General features: G+C 34.9%; 1 protein-coding gene across 13 annotated transcripts in view; it reads right to left on the reverse strand.

Annotated features, from left to right (window-relative positions):
* uex (metal transporter uex) overlaps positions 1-21,197 on the reverse strand; it is an 81,415-nt gene that overhangs the window by 43,461 nt on the left and 16,757 nt on the right. For 6 of the 13 annotated variants that reach the window (XM_086826015.1, XM_086826019.1, XM_086826016.1 and 3 more), the window contains 3 exons: positions 11,737-12,070; positions 11,483-11,671; positions 11,207-11,422 (listed from right to left, as the gene is read on the reverse strand). The exons of 1 other annotated variant lie outside the window; for it this stretch is intronic. In XM_086826015.1, the coding sequence (XP_086682141.1) occupies positions 11,207-11,422; positions 11,483-11,671; positions 11,737-12,070 (739 nt within the window). The remainder of the gene's footprint in view (positions 1-11,206; positions 11,423-11,482; positions 11,672-11,736; positions 12,071-21,197) is intronic. 6 more of the 13 variants (XM_020958615.2, XM_086826021.1, XM_020958614.2 and 3 more) reach the window with 5 other exon arrangements.

Consider the following 21,197-nt stretch of genomic DNA (forward strand, 5'->3'; position numbering starts at 1 on the left):
TAGCCAGTTCAGAGTTTCAACATTTTTATCTTTTAAAAAAGATTTTACAACACGTGCAGTATGTATTGGGGCATTGTCGTGCTGGAATGTCCAAGGCAAATGATTGAAAAATGGTCCATCCAATGGTGGAAAAGCTTGTTCGAGGACGTTTAGATACGCTTTTGCGTTCATGTTTGAGGATAAGAATTAGAGTTCACAAGTCCCATAGTAAGATATGGCTCCCCAAACCATAACTCCGCCTACTCGACTGTGTAAACGCTCCAATTGATGCGTCTCTTTCCTCAGATCATGAAAATAATAATTATAGCCATCTGGCCCCTCCAAATTGAACTTTTTTTCATCAGAAAAAACTACGCGCCTCAACTCGTTACACCATGACATATTGACGCGGCAAAAGGTCAACCGTGCTTCCTTTCGTTTGGGGTTAAGCGGTGTTTTTTTTAAAGTTTCAAGCGTTTAAGATGTTTAGCTTTGGAAATAACTCGCCAAACAGTAGTTTCGCTCGCGTCAACACCTGCTTTTGCCCTTATCTTGCTCACAGAGTCATGATAATTTGAGGCTTCCCGCAGAATTGCACGCTTATCTGTGTCGCTAAGGAGACTACTTTGGCGACCTTTCATATTTTTTCCATAGTTTTGCTTGTTCTTTATAAAATTGTGTACGACTTTTCTGCTTCTTCCAATTTTTTTCGCTATATGATCCACAGAAAGGTCACAATCAATATAGCTTTGTATTTGGATCTGTTCCTTGTGACTTAGTGACGTTCCACGACCCATAATTGCACAAAATGATTAAACTATGTTTGAAATTCACAAATTAATCAAAAAACTTTTATGAATCAATCTTCTTGGCTGCTGAAATGACACTAAATCTAAAATGTGCTATTCATGTGAAACAAAATTGTTGTGGAATTTTTTAAGTTTTTTTTTGTTAACCATTATTAATTGTTAATTTAATTTAAGTTTTGTTACTTTTCTTATAATTAAAATTGATTACTCTATAAATAGAAACAAAAACATCAACGAGTTTTCTTTTTGTTTAAAAGATTTCGAGATTTGAAATTCCCTATGTAAAGTGTGCTATTCAAGTGAAACGCAGTGTATGTATGTACATATGTAACGGAATCTTTAAACACTATTTTCAAGGGTTTCCAAATATCTGATAAACTTGAAACATTGTATACTTCTCAAGAACCGATGGCAATGCAATAATTTGATAAACTTTTTTTCATTATCCTGATCGTCAGGATTGATAAATTCATTTATACAGTGGCTCACAGCTTATCTCGTGCAGAGGTTAACTTTAAATTCAAATTTTTATAACTAACAAACGGAACGAGATATACAAAAAATTTAACTGCAGCTTTGTTAAGTAGGAGTTATTTATTAATTTAGACACTTTATTATTTTTAAATACTATTAGTTAACTCTTAAATCTAAAAAAAAACTAAAAATACCTTTTCTTTTTTCATGTCACAGCTTATTTCGTGCAAGAACTTTAAGTACACTAAATTTGTAATTTGATAATCTTAAATAACTTTTTCTTGTTGCAATCCATTGGAGAAGATATCAACTTATATATTTATAACTTTTTGGCGTTTGGTTACACTGAAAAAAAAGTTTTCTTTGATTTACCAAAATGAGCACGCGTACACCCATGGAGCAGAGCAAATTGGTCCTAAATCACATCAAAAATAAAACTAAACTTAATTTTGCTGAAATAGTAAATGTGAGCTCTATTCCTGTCCAATATATCATCCAATGCTTCAACCGAGAAAATCTATTAGCAGATAAAGATACTTTTACAGGTATGGAGAAAAGGCGAATTATACCCAAAAATTAATTAAATAAATTAATTAATCGAAAAAACTGTGCACCAAACATACAGTAGATATTGAGCATGAAATGGGAAAAGGTGCCGTCCGCCACGACTTGCGGAAACACAACTTTAATGGCCGAGAAGACCGCAAAAGGTCTTTTATTAGGCCGAGATTCAGAAGCGCAGGCTTAAATTTGCCAACGACCATGTAACTCATTCGTTATCGATCTGGAATGATGTAATTTTCATAGACAAGCCCAAAATCAACATTTTTGGCCAATCTTGGGAAGGGTGGAACGCAGTATTATTGGCGTCAACTAATTACAGAGCTGCACAATAAGAATCTAATACCTACGGTTAAGCATGGTGGCGATAGAATCTTGGCTTGGAACTCAACAGAAAAAGTTGTTTTTTCAATGGAAACTCGTTTTTAAGGATGTAATTAATCAATATGGAGGCCACAATAAATATTAAGTTAATTATTATAATTATTATTTAAGATCAAGTTCTTTGCAAGAAATAAGCTGTGACATAAAAAAAGTTAGTATTTTTTTATATTTAAGTTTTAAGCGTTATCTAATGGTATTTAAAAATAATGAAGTGTCTTAATAAATGCCTAAATCCTACCTAACAAAACTGCATTTAAATTTTGTTGATACACTGCGTTTCACTTGAATAGCACACTTTACATAGGGAATTTCAAATCTCGAAATCTTTTAAACAAAAAGAAAACTCGTTGATGTTTTTGTTTCTATTTATAGAGTAATCAATTTTAATTATAAGAAAAGTAACAAAACTTAAATTAAATTAACAATTAATAATGGTTAACAAAAAAAAACTTAAAAAATTCCACAACAATTTTGTTTCACATGAATAGCACATTTTAGATTTAGTGTCATTTCAGCAGCCAAGAAGATTGATTCATAAAAGTTTTTTGATTAATTTGTGAATTTCAAACATAGTTTAATCATTTTGTGCAATTATGGGTCGTGGAACGTCACTAAGACACAAGGAACAGATCCAAATACAAAGCTATATTGATTGTGACCTTTCTGTGGCTAATATAGCGAAAAAAATTGGAAGAAGCTGAAAAGTCGTACACAATTTTATAAAGAACAATCAAAATTTGAAATTCCCTATGTAGAGTGTGCTATTCAAGTGAAACGCAGTGTATCTCTTACAGTTCGTTAAATATTCGAGTTTGAATTTTAAGTGAACCTTTGCACGAAATAAGCTGTGAGCCACTGTAGATCATCCGTAAAAGAATAAGAGAGACAGAGCTAGCGCCCGATCTGCGCATCATGAAATAATGAGATTACGAAATAGTTCGTAAGATATTTCATAATTACATATCCGCAAAAATTGATTATTGACAAATCGAAATAAATTACAAAGAACAAGAAAGGAAACTAAGGAAACTTTCATTTCATTCACCTATACATATTATATTTGCAGTTTTACATTCACAGATTTGCATTTTTCCTCTACATCAAACGATCGTTTGTATGGCACCTATATGATATAGTCGTCCGATTTTTATGAAATTTGCCACAAAATTTAAGACTTAATAAAATGGCTATACATCAAATTTTATGAAAATCAGCAGAAAACTAAAAAAGTTATAAATTTAATGGTATTAATTTCTCGATCGTTCCTATGGGAGCTATATGATATAGTAATCCGATTTTCATAAAATTTTACACAAAATTTTAGAATAATATGAAATGGCTATATTTCAAATTTGATTAAATTCTGTTGAAAACTAAAAATGTTATCGCCACCGCGATTGTCAGTCTTCCGATCGTTCCTATGGGAGCTATATGATATATTAGTCCGATTTTCATAAAATTTTACACAAAATTGTAGAATAATATGAAACGGCTATATCTCAAATTTGATGAAAATCTGTTGAAAACTGAAAATGTTATACTTATTAATTGAATTAATTTCTCGATCGTTCCTATGGGAGCTATATGATATATTAGTCCGATTTTCATAAAATTTTACAGAAAATTGTACAATAATATGAAATGGCTATATCTCAAATTTGATCAAATTCTGTTAAAAACTAAAAATTTTATAATTTTTTTTGTAAAACTTTTCCGATCATTCCTATGACAGCTATATGATATAGTCGTCCGATCCGGCCCGTTCCGACATATATACGAGTGAGAGTGTATAGAAGACTAACTGCAAAGTTTCATTCAGATAGCTTTAAAACTGAGAGACTAGTTTGCGTAGAAACGGTTCATATAATATGTTAGAATGCGATATTAATTATTGTTTCTGAAGATCTATATAATACTAAATTGTATTATACTTTTTATCCACAAAACCATAAAATTGTTAAGAGTTCAACTACTCAGCCCGGTAACCCAAATAAAAAGAATAAAGGAAACATCCCGAACTAATAAAAGCGTGTTAAAAAGATGCAATACTGTCTATATTTAATGACGATCCAATTCAAGAAAGATTTACTGGCATATCAAAAACATTGGCCAAAGTAAAAAGACAGTATTACTGGAAAAGTAAGAAAATGTCAAAAAGCGAAACAGATCACATTAACAATAACAGATACACTTGTAAATAATAGTGGGCACTATTGGTTCTCTACCAAAACCAGAAAATAACAATGAATATTTAGTCACGCTTATATGTGACTTAACAAAATATCTAGTTGTCATACGAGTTGCAAAAAAAGCGGAAATTCTGTAGCTAAAGCAAAGCAAGTAAATAATTTAATAGATAATATAAAATCGATATGTAACATAAGTAACTATGCTAAGGAAAGTAAATTTAGACTAGAGGTAGCATACAAAAAAGCTATAATTGTAATAGAAGAGAATAAGAATAGAAATAAAAAAACTTTATGATGAGAAAGTAAAAAATATATGTAGATCTATGTTTCAGTAGGTGATAAAGTTTTGCTAAGAAACGAAACAGGTCTTAAGTTTAATACTTAATATACGGGTCCGTACAAAGTAACGAAAATAGGAGATTAACATTATAATAACGAATAATTAAAATAGGAAGCAATCAATTCATAATGATAGAACAATTTTTATTTCATAATTGTATTTAGTACGGCCATGATACAAATATTTTTTCGTGGTTTAATTATCTCTGTTGCTATTAATATATATAATATAATATATAATTAATTATATAATATATATATATTTTGTTAAAAAAATATTTGAATGATCGTCATTCATTTGCTGCTCCTTCGGAAAATAAAGAAATAAAAATGCAGAAGCTTGAAGATTATTTCTACAGTCTGTTATTTCTACGGTGTTTCCGTATTGTAGCCATTGTAGCAGACTTAAGACAAAAACTGCGAATCGCTTTCTCCCAGAGATTTCGTCAACGCCAAAATTAACGAACTTCCTACCAACGAGTTCTCGCTCAAAATGATGTCCACCGTCGCACACCACTGCATCGCATCAGCGCTAGCTACGTCGGAATTAAATTTGGGTAAAACACTGTCGCCATTTTGTATTGGACGAGACGTCTTATTTAGCGTTCCAACTAGTTGTAGAAAATTCTGGTTTTGCTGCTCTAACAACACACTTGAAATATTGCAGCTTGTGAGTTATGTATCAAACTTTTAATGTCGGAACGTCGTTGAAATTCTCGGGCTTTTTCACAAGCCCAGGAAGTTTCAGCGTGTTCTCTTCGAGGATCTAACCCTTTGCTGTAACCCGCTACAGCTCTACGTGCAAATATCTAGAATTACTTTTTAGATTTCATGGGAAACCTCTTCTACTGCAATAGTCTACTTCGACCAAGAATTACACACACTCTTATGAATTTAATAGACTCCCTGCAGTACCAAATGTCATCAATAGGCCACTGTCATCAAAAGTCATCAACGTGTCGCCTTCGACTTCTACCGAGTCGACGCTCTGCCCACGATACAATTACGACGGTAGTCTCGTCGGCAGTCGCTCGGCTGATGATGAATTGTTGATGAATATGTTGATGAATCATTGATTAATTGTTGATGAATTGTTGTTGATGACAGCCCAAGACATGCCCATGTTAAATTCATCATCAATTTTTATGGACATTAATCGATGAATCATTAACAACACCGCCTTGACTGTTGTTGATGAATCATTGATGTGTTACTGATGCAGGTACTGCCGGGCTACTACGGAAAACACACATCTCATAAGAATGTTACAAACGCCGACAGGTATAAACCCTTGGAAACTGGCATTAGTATGGAGCTTAATTTCCCTATTGGGAACTAAAAGTTGCTAGAAGACGTGAGTTTGCTGAAGCATGGTTTAATTTGTTTAACGCCATCTCATCATTTAGTGGTAACGGTCCACCTTTCTCAATAGCACCGTTAAGTGTTTACGAAGAAGGCAGACTTGATTGATTGTTCTGTTATAGCCATATGTTCTATCTAGATCTATCACCGGATCAATCGACCATTACCCATATGGTTGGTGGCAAATGATTAACTGAATCATTAAGAATCGTTCCATTTTGGTTAAAAGCAAAAAAAAAAAAACTAAATGAAGATGTATAAAACTTTAATAAATATGATTTAATAATTAAGCTTTAATGCAATTCTTAACATTATTTTAAAATAGTTTAAGTATGTATTTATATATGTGGTTATGTATGTTTAATTATGTTGAAAAGCTACAATGTATGGCCAACATTCATCACATTTACCTCTACATATAATTTTTAAAAATTTACAGCTACAGTTACAGTTTTTCAATTTCCTCTACAATTGACGATAGTGTTCATGGCAGCTATGTATGTAATATAATAATTCGATTCGCATAAAATTAAAATCTTAATTCTAAAATAATAAGAAATGGCCACAGCTTACAGTAAACTCAAAACTACGTTTTTTGGAACGGTGTATATGATTTGTCAAACTCGACCGAATTTCTCCAAATTTTTTACACACCTTCTCTATAACATTATCTATCGCATGGCGTAGGACTTTTTGATTGATTTTGATTTTTTTTATTTTAAATTTTTAAACAGAAAATTTGTATTAAACATTTTTTCTTTTTTAAAGTGCTCCTATTTGCTAAAAAAAAAAATATTTCTAAAATCGGCAACGTCATGGTAAAGTTATTTTTATATAGTTTTAAAAAATTTAGTATTCGGGGTTCGGATAAAAATTGTGCTTTCCAGCATGTACTCCACACGAACGTTCACTAAAAATAGTGCCTTATTAGATTGCTTGAATCTCCGCCATTTGTGAATATTTGTTATTCTTCCAATCATTATTTTGTAGTTGAACATATGTATGTACTTTGAGATTCCAATCAATCAAAAGTTGTAGTTTTAATACCTTTGAAAAATTAATTTTTAGAATACCATTCAATTATCAGGCGTTTTGGGAGGTCTTAAACTAAAACTACTGTTAAAAAAATACAAATATGGTTGTGTCCCACATTGGATAATAGATAATACCATACACGAAATTTACAGCTCATTAGAGCTGTTACCATTATAGTAATACCTACAAAAGTAGCGGTCAGTTCTAAAAATGTACTGGCAAGGAGGGAGGCACTAGATGTCCTAAGCACGACAATGTCGGTGCTGATCTATTCGGTTCCCAGTCAGCAGGGCATCCATAGCAACGAGACCGCAGACCGCAGGCAAAGGGCTGACGAGCAACAGAACGGAAAACGCCCCCGTCTCCCTCCAAAGTGAGCTGAAGAGACGGACGGACATACTATCAAAAAGAAGATGGAGAAGGAATTTGACAACCTGCAAAATATCTAAGATCATGGGCAAAGAGCGCAGTGACATACTGAGCCATTAAGTGCTGCGTCTACCACGGAGTGACTGCCAGTGGGAGTTCTCACGGGACACCGACAATGGAGGAGGTGCGATGAAACCGAGGCAACTAAAACCTTGGAACATCTCATTTTCAGTTGTCCGGCACAAATGTAAGCAAGAAAGTACCTAGGTTCCCTAGTACTGGCATCACTAGAAGATGCCTCCAAAAGGTAAAAAGGTCAACTACTTGCCTTCGCGAAAACCTTCAAGGACTTCAAAGCCGCGTAAAATCTCCAGGTCCATGGTAAAACCAACATACGGACAATTAAGGGCCGATTGGCCTATGCGTGGCCTTCACGGGGGCTTTCCGGTTTAACCAAACCTAACTTTATTTTCTTGATCGTTCATATGGCAGCTATATGATATCGAAGTCCGGTTTTTATAAAACAATAAATTTAAAATAATACAAAATGGCTATGTCTAACACTTAAAGTAAATCTGTTGAAAACGGGAAAAGTTATACTTTTTTATACCCTTGCAGGGTATTACAATATAAAGCATTTATATAATTTAATTAAAGCATTTAATTTATATAAAGCATTTATATTCTTGATCAGTATCAACAGCCGAGTCGATCTAGCCATGTCCGTCTGTGCATTTCTACGCTAACTAGTCTCTTAGTTTTGAGGCTATCTAATTGAAACTTTGAAGTTGGTCTTCTAACAGATCGACTGAAAAGTCCCGGGCCTAACATAGAAAACGCGGTTTTTTTGGTTCAAAATTTGCTTTATTTATCAAATTAATCTTAATCTAGAGCAAAGCAATCATTCCAGCGCCTCTCTAACATTTCAACCACTTTTGTAGAACGATTTTTCTGTTGCCTCAAAATAGGCCGCCATTTTCGTGATAACCTCTTCATTGGTGGAAAATTTCTTACCGGCGAGCATTTTTTTCAGGTCTGCGAACATCCAGTAGTCCCTGGGATCCAAATCTTGAGAATATAGTGGATTTGGGAGAAATTCGAAGTTGTATTCATGTAGTCTTTGCCATTCTTTTGATTGACTTGCGACACAGTGCGTTGTCTTGATGTGAGCAAACGCGGCACCCATTTTGAGAAGAGCTTTATCATAGAGTCAAATGCTCATGCAATATAAATCTAAAAAATTCTTTTGATATCTTTACGATGTCAGCTAACTGACGCAACATCACTTTTAATCATTCAAAACGATTTTGTGGATTTTTTTGATGATTTCCGGTTTTACCTCCTCATTTGGACGTACACTGCGTTCTGCATCTTCAGCGTCTCTAAGACCATGTTTAAAGTCAGCAAACCAACGTTTTATTGTTTTTTCTGATAGCGCGGAGTTCCCATAACACTTTTCAAGCCAAGACTTTCCTTGAATGGTATGTTTTCCCATCAAGAATCAGTATTATATCAAAACACAAATTTGTTTTTGTTCAATTTTTTTGAAAATACAAAAAGTAGCGCCACAATAACTCACAAACTAATGAATAGAATATCATGAAATTTTAACAGCTGTCTTATGAAAGATTGTATTAACTAAAAAAAAATTAACTGCAATAAAAAAATCGCGATTTATATGTTAGTCCCGGGACTTTTCAGCCGATGTGTTAAATACTTTCACACGTGTATATGTCGGAACGGGCCGGATCGGACGACTATATAAATTAGCTGGCCATAAGAATGATGAATGATCGGAAAATATGTACAAAAAATATTATAACATTTTCAGTTTTCAACAAAATTTGATCAAATTTTAGATATAGCCGTTTAATATTATTTTACAGCTTTGTGTAAAATCTTATGAAAATCGGACGACTATATCATATAGGAAGTTCGAAGTTCTATCTGCTTCCTTTCTTGTTTTCAAAACTTGTTCCTTTTTTTTATTGGCAGTTCTATTATTAGTCGTCCGATCCGGCCCGTTCCGACTTATATACGATTGAGGGTCCGATGATACGGACAGACAGACAGACAGACAGACGGACAGAAGGGCGGACATACGAAAATGGCTAGATCGACTCGAAAGAATATCAATAAAGAATATATCAACTTTATATGGTCGGAGATGACTCCTTCACTGCGTTGCAAACTTCTGACTGAAATTATTATACCCCGTGAGGGTACAACAACAAAGAAATGTTACTTCAGCACGTCGATGTTTGGATACCCTTGCAGATTGCAATTCAAAAACTAATAATTATTACAATATAAATTATATAAATTATTATTATATATAGATCTATATATATATATAAATATATATATATATTTATATATATTTAAATATATTTAATATAGTTGTCGCACAATTTATATGAGAATCTAGGAAGTTTTCTGTTTTATGTACATATGTAATATTTTTTGTATTGTTATTGTATTGAAATGGATCAATTTTTAATGATTCAATTGCAAAAAGCAATGTTCGAGTTCCGAAATTTTTACCAAATAAAAGTCTTCACTGTAAGCGCGAATACAGCAAACATAATTTAAACACTATCACCAGCGACCAATTGTTTGGCATAAACAGCACCGCTGTTCATTTCTTTTGCAATTCGCTATCTTTTTGTTTTAATTGTACTAAAAAAAACTAAACTAAAGTGGAATATTGTGACCAATACCGGTAATAGATTGTGCGTCACAATGAACGTTTTTCTTATCTTTAAATAAACAAAAACTACTGGGTTTGAAAATAATCTGTACTTGTTATTAGTGAATATCAGATATTGCGTTGTTTATCATTACCAATAAAAAGGTTTGACCAGATGCTTTTTATTTGCTGCTCATTTAAAGTAATTTAATTATTTTTTAACCAGGGTATTCTAATTTTAGTTAGAAGCCAGCGTGTCATTTCTGACCCTCTAAAGTGTATATATTCTAGTCATGTCCGTCTGTCCGTTTCTACGCTAACTAGTCTCTCAGTTTTGAAGCTATCTGAATGAAACTTTGTTGTTAGCCTTCTATATACTCTCACTCGTATATATGTCGGAATGGGCCGGATCGGACGACTATATCATATAGCTGCCATAGGAATGATCGTAAAATTTTTACAAAAAAAAATTTTTAACATTTTCAGTTTTCAATAGAATTTGATCAAATTTAAAATATAGCCATTTTATTATACTGTTCAATTTTGTGTAAAGTTTTATGAAAATCGGACTACTATATCATATAGCTCCCATAGGAACGATCGAGAAATTAATACAATTAAAAATGATAACTTTTTCAGTTTTCAACAGATTTTCATCAAATTTGAGGTATGCCATTTTATATTATTCTTAAATTTTGTGTCAAATTTCATGAAAATCGGACGACTATATCATCTAGGTGCGATACAAACGATCGTTTGATGTAGAAGAAAAATGCAAATCTGTGAATGTAAAGCTGCATATATAATATGTATGGGTGAATGAAATGAAAACAGGTATTACTTCATTGTTTTTTAACACAAATATATATAATTTATATGGTATGGATTCCTAGTCATAGAATTTCTATCTGCAAGAGTATATAAACTTCGGCGTGCCGAAGTTAGCTTCCTTTATTGTTTTTTTTTTTAATCTATTAGATTGACCATTGAGTCAGTTATTTTAGAGTAAAGCTTACCTGTGGTGTAATTTCACCAAAGAGAACGATGGCCAATGTGGAAAATATAACGGCAAAAAGTCCAGAAGTTAAACCATCCAGCAGAATGGTAAAGGTTGAGTTAACCAACACATTACCCAAGAGAATACTGCACAACAGATAATTACCTTGATCTCGAACTGGTGCAATTTTTGATGCATATCTCTTTTCTTTTTCCGTACCAGTGTTTCGCAGTATCTAATATGTTACAATGTGACGATGACGTTAGAACATTTTTAATTCAGTTAATATTATCACCTTTAATTCTGTGCGGTCCATAGCCATTAAACCCAAGTTAAGACCAGAGAAAAGTGCAGAAAAGCAAAGGCATACTATTATGATGATTATGGCTATCCAAACTGGTAATAATGGTTCATGTGTTTCTATTTTAAGACAATTGGAATTTCCTTGGTGTGCCAAGGGCGATGTATTTTCGGCTTTTCTATTCTAAAAGAAAATAATATTTTTGGTTAATTATATGAAAGTGATTAAATAATATATAAAACACTTGCAGTATTTTCATCCTCAGCAGTTTTGGCACAAATATAAAATACACCTAAAGTTGTCGGAAATTTAACAATGTACGTCGCTGAGAACCCATCATTGGAAACTTCCAACGGTGTAAAAAAATCAGTGGCTGGCTTGAGACATGGACCACCGTATTCATTTGCTTCAGTGGTAAATGTTATAACTGTATTTTTCTGTATGCCACTGCCGAAAACTCTAAGTGTTTGATCTTTGTCTACCAACACACTAGGTATTCCATTTTTTGTTTCTACTGTGTCATCTTCTAATCGTATTCCCACAACTCTAATAGTATTTAAACCATGACGACTTCTAGGCGAACTATAAAGAAAGAAAAGTAAATCATTAAACAAAAAAAATTAAAAATTTATTAGTCAATCTTTTAAAAAAATTGTCCAATTGCCATTATTGTATCCAATTGCTCTGCATTTAAAATTCGGAGCAATAAAGAGCAGTTAATATATTACGGAATCGCTTTTGAGTGTAGGGTTTCTCTAGTAAAATGACATTAAAGTGCCAGCAAAATATTTTTCTGCTAAATCCACTGTTTTTTTCTTCTTTGAAGTTGTGAGTACATTATTTACATGTTTCTACATGTATTTTACATATTTATTTCATGTTTCATATACTGTATAATATATATAACAAGAAAGGTAACTTACAGATTGCAATTAGATTATTAATAATTAATATAATACAAAATATATAAATGAATATTTCAGACAAGACGACTTCGATTTATATAAAATCTAAGACACGACTTTAGCCAAAAACAACAAAAAGAACTTATCAAAAGACAAAAACCAGCTGTGGTTACGATCGTTTCATTGGCGGTACTCAAATCACTAGACCATTTGCTTACTATCACCAATCACCGTCTCGACAAAATATAAACTTATTTATAACAAAAAGTAGTGGTAAAACAAAACAAAAAAACACAAATATGTTTCCCTATTATTTTCTTTTTTATATTGGTAAATCTTAATAACGGTGCATTTTAAAATTTTTTTTTTTTTCAGTCATAAGTTTGCAACACAGGGAAGGAGTCGTCTCCGACCATATAAGGTATATATAATCCTGAGTCGCTCCAGCCATGTCCGTCCTTCAATCCGTTTCTACGTAAACAAGTCTTTCATTTTTAAAACTATCTGAATGAAACTACATATATATGTATATATGTTTATATTGATTTACAATTTTCCTAAACTTTATATAAAAATCGGACTACTATGTCATATAGCTGCCATATACATTTTTCAGTTTTCGACAGATTTTCATCAAATTTGAAATATGTATTTTCCTTTTTTATTATTCTATAATTTATATTTTAATTCTATGAAAATCGGACGACTATATCATATAGCTGTCATTCAATGTATATTATGTAAAAATGTAAATACAATCTATATATATATAAATGCTCTGTTCGTGTCTACTTCCTTTATAGACTTAAAAAGTTCTGAACCGTTTAAGCCCAAATTTTGACACAGCATGTGTTGAGGTTCCAGCTCGGTTATTGTATACTTTTGATGTTGATAGCTTATCTGCGTTTGCGAATATATCAGTTTTTTGTTGCGTTTCCCCGTGCCCCTACTGCTGCGCCCTCTACAGGCAGCCAGTTGAATCGAAGCATTTCCTGTCAAACATTCCAAAAATATTGAAAGAAGAAATAGGAGATTAAAATTTTATTTTTTTGTTCAGTTTCAGTAAGAAACGAAGTCATGCCACCCAAGAAGTAGAGTTTGGGTCGTCGTACTCGCAATACAGAAGCAAAAAGACGTAAGATTACGAATATGACTGACGAAGAGCGGGCCTCCATCCGAGAGACTGAGCGGCTGAGAGCCATGCAGATGCACAACGCGAAATCAGCAGAAAGACGAGCAGATAGGCTTTAGAGAAAACGATTGAGAGTCGCGTTCTGCAGCAATCGATTTGATTCACTCTCAAAATAATGAACGCGACAGGGCAAGGGTAGCTGAAGCGCGTTTAAAGCTTGCAGAAGATCAAAACCTGCAATACAATCGTCTTGCATTCCGATATAATACAACTGTTGATTATAGCTCGAATCGCAATGTCGTTATTGGCCGGATGCATCAGGTGTGCACATACTGTCAGGCTCTCAAATTCAAAAACGAACCGAAAGAATTGTGTTGCGCTTTCGGGAAAGTGAAATTGCTTCAACTTGAAGCACCACCAGAGCCTCTGCACTCTCTATTCGCGGGATCTACTGCTGAATCGAAGCATTTCCTGTCGAACATTAGGAAATACAACTCTTGCTTCCAAATTACGTCATTTGGTGCGGAAATTATAAATGCGCAATTCATGCCAACTTTTAAAATCAAAGGACAAATCTATTACAAAGCAGGTTCCCTGCTTCCGTTCGCAGACAGCGAATACAAATTTCTTCAAATGTACTTCATTGGTGATGATGGAGATGAAGTAGATGCACGTTATGGAATCAATACCTCGCTGAAGAGGCACATTATTTCGCAGCTACAGAAGCTTTTTCACGAAAGGAACAATTTGGTGCGTTTGTTCAAAACAGCAATCGATATGATGCCTTCGGATACCAATAAAATTGTCATTCATGCAGACAAAATGCCTGCTGGAGAACATATCAGGAGATATATTGATCCAACTATAGACGAAGTGGCAATTGTCATAGTCGGGGATCAGTTCCAACCTCGAGATATTATTCTCCATCGACGAAACAATCGATTGGTAAACGTCGCAGAAACTCACCGTTGTTACGACGCTTTGCAGTATCCACTCTTCTTCTGGGATGGTGCCGATGGATACCATTTCAATGTGAGGATGGTAGATCCAGTCAATGATGTAGAAACGAATAAAAGGTGCAGCGATGATGATGTGATGAACAGTGATGAACTTTTACTCATACCGATTAATGGTTCGGAGGACCGATGACAATCATATATTGAAATGTCGTCAGTTGTTTCATCAGTACATTGTCGATATGTATGCAAAAATTGAAACAGAACGTTTGCTGTTCCTCCGATTGAATCAAGGAAATATCCATTTGCGGGATGCTGTAATGAATGACCGTAATACAACCAACGTTGGAAAGCTCACGATTTTGCCATCCTCATACATAGGTAGTCCACGCCACATGCATGAATATGCTCAAGATGTCATGGCATATGTTCGTTGCTACGGCCGTCCAGATTCATTTATCACCTTCACATGCAATCCAGCATAGGACGAAATAGTGCAGCTGTTATTTCCTGGACAATCGTCTAGGGATAGGCATGACATCACAGCCCGTGTTTTCAGACAAAAGCTCAAGTCACTGATGGATTTCATTGTTAAACATGGAGTTTTTGGATCTGTGCGGTGCTGGATGTATTCAGTAGAATGTTCAGTGGATTGCCGCATGCGCACATACTGATTTGGCTGTATGATAAAATTACTCCAGACGAAATTGACGATGCGATATGCACTGAGATTCCACGGGCAAAGGTTGATACGGATTTGCATGCAGTTGTCATCAAGAACATGATCCATGGCCCATGTGGTACCCTCAACCCAAGTTCACCATGCATTGTAGACGGGAAGTGTTCCAAGCGATATCCTCGAGCATTTGCAGCCAACACCGTAGCAGGGGACGATTTATATCCTCTGTATAGGAGACGGTCAACTGAAGATGGCGGGACTTCGGCAACTTTAAAAATGAGAATTGGTGATATTGAGGTACATAGACAATCGTTGGGTGGTTCCATACTCACCCCTATTGTCAAAATCATACAAAGTGCACATCAACGTAGAATATTGCAATTCCGTGAAATCGATTAAATATATCTGCAAGTACGTGAATAAAGGCAGCGATATGGCAGTTTTTGGTGTTCAAGCAGAAAATGGTGACAGCAATGCAGTACGAGTTGTCGATGAAATCTCTCAATACCAGGCTGGAAGATACATAAGCAGCAACAAGGCTGCATGGCGAATTTTTTCGTTCCCAATTCATGAACCCTATCCAGCTGTAGTTCACTTGGCAGTCCATTTGGAGAATGGTCAACGTGTCTATTTCACAGAACTAAATGTACAAGAAAGAGTCCTGAATCCGCCTGCGACAACTCTGACTGCCTTCTTCACCTTACGCCATGAAGATGCTTTTGCCAGAACCTTGATGTATTCAGAAGTGCCCTCTTAACCAGAATATGCCACAGAGAAATGTGGCAGGGTACAGCTAGTATATATATATATAGGTGAATGAAATGAAAGCATTGTTTTTTTTTTTAACATAAATAAGTATATACAATTTATATTGTATTAATTCCTAATTAACGAAGTTTTACCCTTTAAGTACCAAAATTCCTCTCCTGTCCGATTCCTGGTGTCTTGCTCGAAAAACAAATCTCATAGGTTTCGGTAAGAGAACTCCAAAACAAAGTAGGCAATGAAAATTCGAAGGGATTCGGAGCCGCGTTTCCGCAATTAAAGTGAGATGATAAAAAACATTATTTACCGAAAAAAAAGAATCGATAGCCTCGTTGTTGAAATCGATTTTTTCGCAGCTCTAATGACAGCTAAAGTATTCACAAGTGTTTTGCATTGTAATTTATTAAATACTGTTAGAAGGTAAGTGTCTTATTTGTATTCATTTAATAAATTTATTTCCAGAATTGTTTTTGAACCTGAATTCTTTTTTTAACCTAGACGACGTGAACAGGAAGGCCATTATATTTCTAGAATTTTTTTTCTGTTTAATTGTTGTGTATATTTATGGAAAATATTGTCCATTTGATTCCAATATATATAAATATTTTAATTATAGATTGACGAAGCAACAGCCGGAAGGAAAGACCCGTAACATACGTTTAGGGGAAAATGCAAAAAATTGTGGAAATCATTGAACAAATTATAAAGTTTTATAAATAAATAAAAAATAAAAATATGTAAAAAACTTTTTAAGTTAAACGGTTTTATGTTATGACAATTCACGTGTCCCACGGTTTTATTTTAGTCTAGTCTATGCATATGTTTATAATTCCCACGACTGTATCTATTTGATTATTATTTGGCTTTTAGTACATTTATCTTAAACATTGCAATGTATGTTTAACATAAAACCGTTTAACTTAAACAGTTTTTCAGCTATTTTTATTTTCTAGTTTTTAGTTTTTTAATCCACCCTAATGGCATACAGTTCTCGGCGCGTTTTAACCTTTCACCTTAACTTGGGTGGTGTACCGCTAACGACGTGTCATATTTAGCCACCCTAACACAGTCCTCAACACGATACAAAATTTTGATTTGGGTGGTGAATTCAGGCTGGATTAATCAGATACCTAAATTACAGATTCAATTTCTAAATTTAAAACTTATTATTATACGCCATTTAGTGGCTGCGCCCATCTTAAATATTGAGGTTGTATAGTGCACTGTATTCTTCTTGTCAAGCCCTTTTATTTGATACCCATATTGATGGGATTGATAAACAATTGATATCAGCCATTTGGTAGCGGCATAGTAAATTGTATTCTACTTGTTGAGACCTTTCATTTGATACCCATGTTGAAGGGATTGATAAAACCTAAGTTATCCGCCATTTTGTAGCGGCGGGGGATTTCGGGGATCTTCTACACGCTGTTCAGTGGGATTCCTATCTGATTCCGAAACAAATTTCATTACAATTCCTTGGTGATTCCATCTGGTATTCCTTTGAGAGTCCTACCTGATACTACTCTAAATTTCCCTATGATTACTGCCTGGTTCCGTTCAGAATCCGTTTCGAAATTCCCTTCTGATTCAGGGGGGAATTCGTGATGAAATTCACGACAAATTCCTAGCAGGATTCCTTTATGATTCCCTAAAAATTCCTCGGGTAGTCCGAATTCAGGTTTGCTAACGGCTACTGTATGGAAATTCCTGGATGGCTTGTATGAAAGATTCCTAATGCTTCAGGATGGAGTCCTGTCCATTCCAACCTGATTCAGACGTGAATCCTAAAGGAATGGTACTGAAGGGAATTAGGTATTTAAAACGCATACAAATCATGTAAAGTACGGTATGGAAAAGGTTAAATTGTTTTGCAGCGCAAAAAAAATTATTTCTTTGAAGTGTGACAGTGTGACTTTTCACTATTTATTCGGCATTTTTGCAGTTCAAATTTTGCTGATCCAGCTCTTTTGAAACTACACGTTCAACGTTTATTGGTTGGATTTCGATTAATATTTCTTGCGAAGTGATTTGCTTGGTGCCTCCCTCGGACATCTCCCAGAAGTCTTTTTCTGAAATAATTCAATACGGGTGGTTCGGTGCTCGGTTCGTTAAAAAATCTGGAGCATCAAGATGTCTATATCAGCAAGGCTAGCTGTACACCTGTTGCATTTTGTTCTTGCTGGCTTATATCTTTCTGATTTATATTTATCTTTAAGGTTCCCCTCCAAAGAAGAAATATTGTATTTCCTTAGGTAAGGTTAGGTTAAAGTGGTTATGCTACCCTGGTAGCCTCCAATTAGAGCTGAGCTCCGTTTTGCTCCACACCCTCGTCAGTTATAGTCAACGCCTAATCTTCAGTACCAGCCCGTGTCATTCAGGTAGGCTAGGATTGCAGTCACTGATTGTCTCCCCACGTCCTCTAGTGACCCCAGCTGATGAGCTCCAAAGTGACGCGCCCTGATTTGGTTAAGTGCCGGGCAGTGACACATTAAATGCTCTGGTGTCTCCTGCTCTCCCGATTCCTTGCCACAGTGTGTGTTGTACGGTTGGGGCGCATCTTGCAGGCGTGCAAGCCTTTTCGCCAGTGGCCAGTGATGGTTGCCGTTATCCTTCTGATGTCTTTTTTTACTTTTGGAGATCAGCTCCCCGTCGGTCTCCCGTTGTAATTAGGCCAGCTTCGATCTTCTGTGCTCCATGGACCATTCTTTGCTGGGTAATAGTTTAAAATGGTTATGAATTTCCGTCTGGACTGAGTTTAGAGAGACTGGTGTGTCTGTTGTGTTGAAACTTTCCTCTGACCCTTTCCTGGCCAGCTCGTCCGCTTTCTCATTTTCTGGGATGTCGTTATGTTAGAGTACCCAAGCTATTTGAACCCTGTTGTCCTCTGCTAGTCTTTTTAGTGCTTCTTTGCATGCTGTTGCAAGGTATTTGATGGCACTTGGCTGTCTGAGTAGATCCTTACCTTGCAATTCCGGAGGTCTCGGCTTAGTGAGAGTTCAACTGCTTTCGGTATTGCGGGAACCTCCGCCTGGAATACTGTCGCCGACGCTGGGAGGTGGAAGGTCTCTACTACTCCCCTGCTTTCGGCGAAGGTTCCGGCCTCTAACCCCCAGCTCATCCTTGAGCCGTCTGTGTAGAGTGAGACCTCATCTGCCTCGGGTACCCCCCTCCCTCTTCTCCATTCTTCCCTTGTTGGGTATATCGTGGTGTATGTGTTGCCAAATCGCAGTTCGCTTTTCATTTAATCAGTGTCTTTTGTCATTCGATAATTCATCTCGTCCAGGATCTTACAGTGCCCGGTGTGGTATTTTTTCCAGCTCTGGCTTGCCTTCAGTCGTACCGCACTTTGGACTGCTGTAAAATGTTCTATTTTAATAATGTTTAGGATGACATTCAGCGCTGCCGAGGGGCATGATCTTAGTGCACCCGTTGCACCTGCGCTGCCGATCACTGAATCCTTGTCAGTTTCTGGATGTTGTACAACCGCTGTGTAAAGCCATATTATTATCTTGCCCCAGTTTTGGTAGAAGCTAGATAGAGGTCTGCTAGAATCGGAGTTTAAAATCTGCCAAACATAAAAACTTTTTGACATGGATAAACTGGGTTGGAAGACAGACAACGAAGTCCTACGATTTTGTAAAGAACGAAAACAAAAAGGGAAAAACACCTGGGCTGATAAAAATACTTCGAAAAGGGTTAAATTACGAGTCATTATACCCTTGCAGGGTAATTTCAGTCAGAAGTTTTCGAGGCGGTGAAGGTATCATCTCCAACTATATAAAGTATATACATATACTCTGGCCTTCTGTTCAATTATCTGAAAACTAGTCCCTCAGTTTTAAAGCTATCTAAAAGAATCCTTGCAGTTACTCTAATATATACTATCATTCGAATATAACTCGTATAACATTTTTAGAAAAAAAAAAACTTTTCCCGTTTTCAACAGATTTTCATTAAATTTCAGATAAAGCCATTTTGTGTTATTCCAAAATTTCATTTTAAATTTTATGAAAATAGAACTATTATATTTTTAACTGCCAGAAAGATTCGAAAAATTAATCCCAGCCTTTAAACGATTGGGCTTGTGATTTATTGATTGTCATCGGAAAAGCCAACTATCGAATTTTTATCATTATGCACGTTGGATTTTCAACCGAATGAATATTGTAAGGAATGTGTAGTTCGACCGCCTTCCAACAATGTGGCACCAATGTCAGATGATACAACAGCCACAATATTTCGGATATTGACCGAATAGTTGTCAGAATCAGCGTGATTCAAGTCTATATTTACAGGTTGTCTTTTAGAAAAATGTCGTCTCTTTTGAGGTAGCGTTTCCGCAGGGCGGACCTGTGCGTATTGATTCCGTCTCTATTCATTTTGTTCGGCAAGTTCATCTTGTGTTTGATTAATACGAATATTCATTTGCCGATGTGAACGTGTACGCCATTCAATATTTGATTGCCTAATAGCAGGGATTATTAAAAAAAAAAACAACTTTCATAAAGCGCACTTTGGTAATGTTGCTCTTTAATGTTATCGTATACGTTAACAGTGTGTTGTCAACATCTGTTGAAGCCCTAAAGAATTTTCAGGAAGGTTTTTCAACAAAATTGACACAATTTGTATATACATATATAGATTAATATTTTATGAATTATTAATGATCGAATAGCAATATGCAACTGTATACAAACTTCAGGATATACAAACTTCTAGTTATCCTATCATTTCTTTGAAATCTATAAGATAATTTTGCAATAAAATAAACATATTTTATTTGCTTTGTGGTACAAGCTTTAGTCGTTTCATTTTTTATAAAAAATGTATTTAACACCTTTCCTTACATAAACAAATAGAGAAAAAAACGTCCAACCAATACAAAAATAGTTGGTGACTTTTTTTTTACCCAGTATGTCAAACTTTTTCTATAACACATGGCCATAGATAGTAGATCTATCATTTTTTAAATACGGTGCATATGTTACTTTGATAAAAAATATTAATCAGTATATGTAAAATGTTGATAAAAGAATCAAAATAATGTGTTTGTCTTATGTAAATTTGTATTAATTTAGATTTATATTATTTTTATTTTAGTGGGAATGAGAACGAATATATCAATCAAAAGCTTTAGATTATCAACCTAATCATACATTGCGGTTTCTTGGACTCTTCGAAAAGTGTAAAAAAGGTTAATGTAGAACAATTCAGAGTTTTCCGTATTCTAAATACATCTGACGACACCTCAATCATTTTAACCAAATCT

The sequence above is a fragment of the Drosophila serrata genome, unplaced genomic scaffold, assembly GCF_035046125.1.
Source record: "Drosophila serrata isolate PLE 108 unplaced genomic scaffold, ASM3504612v1 contig_125, whole genome shotgun sequence".
NCBI classification, from domain to species: Eukaryota; Metazoa; Arthropoda; class Insecta; order Diptera; family Drosophilidae; genus Drosophila; species Drosophila serrata.